Here is a 5,342-nt window from a genome sequence, read left to right as displayed (position 1 = left end):
AATCTTTGTGGATCCTGACTTGTGGAAACTGGCTGCGTTGGAGAACTCCATTCCGGATTCGAAAAGATTTTCAAAAATAACCGGTTGACTAGACCGAATGAGTTTGTCGTAGATAATCGGCGGTTGGGTGTTATTCTGAACAAACGTCGGGTCGGACTTGATTCGTACAATTCGGTGGGACTCGTGAAATTCATTCGATTCGGAAAGCGTGCTTGGATCGTAGGATTTTCTGTCCGATGGATCAAACGTTGTCAGTATGGCTCTTACTTCGTCACGAAACTTCCTCTCGTATTCCTTCATGTCCACTTCCGATCGATACACGTTGAACGAGCTTAAGACAATTAGCTCCGTGACTTGGCTCAACACGCATATGAATGTATAGTTCCACACAACATTATAGACTGTTTCGTACACCCAACTGACCGGGTGTGTGTCGGTCACTTTGATCACCGCCACTTCACAGTCTCGGTATGCATATTCGCCCTCGGATTTCAGGTAGATTGTCCAAACTGAGCCCCATCCGAGAGGTAGAGTGTGATAGGCTAGAAAACTGCCCGTCAACACACCCACCACTGGCTCTTCACTGACCGGTAATAGGAGAACAGAGACGAGATTCAAGCTAGCCGCGGTCGATTGTTTAAGTCTATTGGTGATCTGGGTCCTACTGGTTTGAATTGTATCGACCAAAATGTAAGGCTTACCATCCTTTGAATAGAACATTCGATGGTAAGCCATGGATTGACGTCGATCCGGAGTGGAAATATAATCCGAACGAGTGTGGATCCCCCTGTAGTCGCGATAGTTCCGGTATGAGGTAAATGTGCTCGCACATCCCATGCTGATTTCTACAACGGGTGGAGTGTGTTTGTACGGTCCTATACTATAGACCCTCTCGTATTTGGTCTGACCATACTCGTGCCTGTCGTAATCTCTCACGAAGGCACACATTGTGCAATTCGTTTTGGTCGTCAAATCCACAAGTCCAAAAACCATGTGGCCTTGGAATTTCCGCTGGTAAGTACAATAGACGAATGGTAGGCTTCCTGTGAAGACCACTCCCGCGGATCTGTAAGGCTGAGCTTCTACGTTCAGTAATGTAGTGTTGGCTGTATCGTTATAGGCGAAAGACATGTTAATGTGGTAATCCTCGAGTAACACTTGGATTTCGCCACGTGGGAGCACAAACTCCCCACTCTTGGTCTCGACACATCTGTACCAGCCTGTATCATCTAGTCTGGTCCTTTCAATGTGGACATATTGCATGTCTGGGTGGAGAACCAAGCGGGGAGCTGGAATGTAGGAAGCAATTTCGTCCACGTACTTTTCACATTTGACCTCGGTCCCATTAACTTTGGGAATATTCACAAAATGGCGTACCTCCTCGCCCGGGCGAACTACCCGAAGAATGAGGGTTAACAGTGGAACCAACCGAACGCCTGGCGAACATCCGTACTGCCATGTGAACTTCACAGATTTATTTTTATACTTTATCCACTGCCTCGCTACGTGCCTCACGTATTCAGGTTTCGTTTGTGTTGCTTCTGTCAATACGAATATAAGAGCTCTACTATTGTACCTGAAAAACCAGCGGAATCTGTGTCTGCGAAAGTACTTCCGGTAATCTTGAAACAGTTGGACACGCTCCGTCGCCAGTGTGAAATCAGCATCAGCTGGATGGGTTGTTTGGTCATGCATACGGTGGGCGTTCTGAACGTCCACAGTTTCGTCGTAGTAAACTTCGTAACCTGTTAAGATATCGTCTGGTCGTTGAAACGTCCGAATGGTAATGTGGTACCACTCACTTTCCGCTATGTAAACACCAGTGGTTTCCAGTATATGATATGACATACTGTGTTCCTCCGTCGTAGACAGTCGGACCACTAGTCCCGGAATGTCGCTTTCATGACCACCACGTAGAATCTCAGGACACACCATGGGAGACACAGTTTCTGGTTTGGCGTAGAAGTACCGTCTCGTGCCGTTCGGTGTTTGCACCTTGATGTTGATAATCGACGTATTCCAGCTCGATCCTGGCAGTCGACTGATATAGTAGACATCACGATGGTCTTCTGTGAATTCGGTGGCAACCACACGCTTCTCACATGCATCAGTCACTTGCATCGTCACCCGGTCTCGATTGTCCACACAACATTCGCCCTCCACAGCAGGTCCGAAGTCGCATTCGAATTCGACCAGTCCAGTCTTCAGATCGTGTGCTTTGAAATGGATCAGACTAGTATCGTTTTTCACACGAAAACCAATGATCACATGCTTTTTCGTTTCCCAAACACCATTGTGCCAAATTCGCATACGTTCACGGTCATCGTTTTCAATGTCTGGGTAGTTGGTCGGATAGTCATGGTAGGGCATTGTGTTACACGGTTCCGCATTCGACCGTCGTTCCCAACCGAGCAGTGAAACGCACAAAACGGTGCAGCACAATAAACGAGTCCGCATGATTTAGCTGGAAACAGGGCGATGCAGTTTGGTTTGGGTCAGTCAGTCTGCACATGAACACCGCCAAGCAGCAGTGGGTGATATTTGAAATCCCGAACGTTATCGATCGTCAGTCGGACAGCAGCTGTGTGGTGGGGTGTTTGAACTGGTCAGTGAAACGCAGTGGTGATATTCCCGAACAGGAGCCTTTTGAGGGGAACACTTGACCCGGTCGCGCAAAGATAAAAAAAGGCCACGAACGTCTGGCACCAGAGACCACTTTAGGTTCAAAAAATCAGGTACTAAGCATGTCAGTTCAGTTTTATTTGGCTACTGTAATCTCAGGCCTGCAGAGATGCAGATCCCATCTGTAAGATAAACGTGATGCAAGTCTCCTGACATTCAAGAGTTGTCTGGGTTATTTTCACTTATTTCAAGATTCCGGCATCGCAGTAATCCATCAATGATGACTGTGAGAAAGGCATGGGCCACTTTGTTTTTTCCTCAGGGACAATGTATGGCAAGGCAGTCCCCCAGTCTCCCCCATTTTGACCAATATGTATACGGGAGAGTTTGGACAGAAAGCTTAAGCCGGATTCGAGTTTCCATCGGGGGTTTTCTGGCAGAAAGAGGATGTTCGGTTCGCTGTGAAAAAGTCTGGTATCGTTAACGGACTCTCACGGTAAGTTCAGTATTGAGCTTGAGTCCACGTCGGGGACACTTCCATGGTCGGGGGTTTTCTGGCAGAAAGAGGATGACATGTTCGCTGTGAAAAAGTCTGGTATCGTTAACGGACTCTCACGGTAAGTTCAGTATTGAGCTTGAGTCCACGTCGGGTACATTGTACTTCCATGGTACTGTGAAACAAGACAGCAGTTGAAAACAGCTGTTTACCGGAAACCAAGAGTGTGTGTGTGGTGTGATCGCAAACTACTCATCAGCACGTTTAAAGGCAGTAATTGCCAGTATAGTTTCCACAGTGTTTAGTAGAGTGAGAGTACTGTGTTCTGAGGGGGTCGATCGAAAAACAGCATAATTTGAGTTTGAAAAGTGACTTCGGGGAAGGGGATACTCGGTTGCTTTATTTAGGCGACAGCTAAGACGGGTGTTGGTCCCAACACCAAGACCCAATAAGAAATGGATCGATACAACAGTCATTCCATGCAGAGGCATTTGAAGTGATTGGAAGGGTGTTGAATACGGCTGACGTTAAAGTGCCATTCCAGAAGGCGAAGACTTTATAAAGGGAACTATACACAAGGTAGCTGAAAACTCTCCGACAGCCCACACCGGTTTCGCCCTTCCAGTTCGGGCTCATCAAGTAGGCGCAGTCTCCGAGTTTCCGTCAACCTTATGTTCTACTTGAACCCAAATTGGACTGTTTTCGACAAATACAGTCATTTGCAAAACAATTTAGTTTTCACGAGAGAGACTTAACTGAATCTCTCGTTTATGATATTCTACAACTGAGTGTGCTGCACAAAGACCATCCCATATTTCAGTTGGGACGATATTCGAGAAAGGAAACTACTCACAAGGTTGCCGAAAACTCTTCGAAAGCACACGACCGATTTCGCCCCTCTTGGGGCTTATCAGTCAGGCGCAGTCTCCGGAAACATTATAAACGAGAGATCTAGCTGTTCGTTTGTGAGGGACAGTAGCCAGCCCGAATTAGTTGGACGAAAGGCAACTCATTCATCGATATCTGTGTGTCGACCATTTCAAAGTTTCATCACAACAGTCGATCAACATCTCCACTGTCTTTCCACACTTGGCTTATCTAGAAACTCCGAAGGTCCTCCTCTAAAAGAAGCCGACATCTGCACTCAACTATTGATACTCTATTCCTCTCCAACCCCTAAAACTCAATGTTAGCCTATCCGGTCTGTCTGACTTGGTTAATTTGGGCTATTAATAAAGGGCATCTCGCCACACTTGTTTGTTTCATTACTCCACCTTGTTTCACCCTTCCTAGTCCTCAAACATGGACCCCGCTGAGATCCCGTCAACTAGCGGCCCTTCTCCGTTACTCTCATTTCGCACTGTGCATTTTTCTGCATCCCGCTGCTCTCGGTGCTCCGATTAACTGAAACTGCGCGATAACCGAGTGCGTAGGTCACGGGTACACTAGCATTCTCGGCTGGGACCGTTCGGAATGTCTAATATTAAACCCTTTCAAGTCTCATGACGTGTTTATCTCCCAGTGTAACTCCGAACCCGACCTTAATCTATTGATGGGACTCACTGACATCCCACTACCATTCACACTCTCACCCTTGTCCACAAAACACTATAAAAAAGCTGAAGTGAACGAAACGCATTTTGATTCCTAATCCGTGACACCTTGGGCAGTTCCATCCCTTGATATTTGCAGAGAACTAGACATCGGTCGATTCCAAGTCAACTACGCTGTTGGTACGCCGCAGTTTATTGTCCACTTGACCTCACAATTGGATAGAGAGCGGCGGAAACGAGCCATAGTGCTGTATCTGACGCAGAAACAGCGGTGGTAGCAACTACACACACACACACACGCAGCTAAATTTGTATGCCATTGCCATATATATATTCTGGACTCGTATCAGCTTCACAGCTTGTCAGCCACAAGTACCACAATTGATGAAGCTTCTTGAACCAAGCACACGATCGGTGCTACCACCAATCAGCTTATGGGGGTATTTGAATGCTCTGTTCGGGTGGTGCTGGAGGAACACGTGTATATGCTAGCCACTTTTGGTCGACCCCAGGGCTACATGAACTGTGTAGCACATTGAAATGCCTGCACACGATCACCTAAACGTCGGACTGTGGGACTAGCTTAACCCACCTTGCGCTTTAATTGGTAGGATAACTGTTGACTTCGTGATCCTGTTCGAGTAACCTTTTGATGTTATCATCCTTGGATC

General features: G+C 46.9%; 1 protein-coding gene across 1 annotated transcript in view; it reads right to left on the bottom strand.

The window, feature by feature from the left end:
• Positions 1 to 2,370, bottom strand: part of T265_03746 (hypothetical protein) — a gene marked incomplete at both ends in the record, with an annotated part of 7,812 nt that extends 5,442 nt beyond the window's left edge. Inside the window, one exon of the mRNA XM_009168293.1 lies at positions 20 to 2,370. Coding sequence (XP_009166557.1) covers positions 20 to 2,370 — 2,351 coding nt within the window. The remainder of the gene's footprint in view (positions 1 to 19) is intronic.
• Between the last annotated feature and the right edge of the window lie 2,972 nt (positions 2,371 to 5,342).

This window comes from Opisthorchis viverrini (assembly GCF_000715545.1).
Source record: "Opisthorchis viverrini unplaced genomic scaffold opera_v5_54, whole genome shotgun sequence".
NCBI lineage: Eukaryota > Metazoa > Platyhelminthes > Trematoda > Opisthorchiida > Opisthorchiidae > Opisthorchis > Opisthorchis viverrini.
This window is presented reverse-complemented; position numbering and strand designations above follow the sequence as displayed.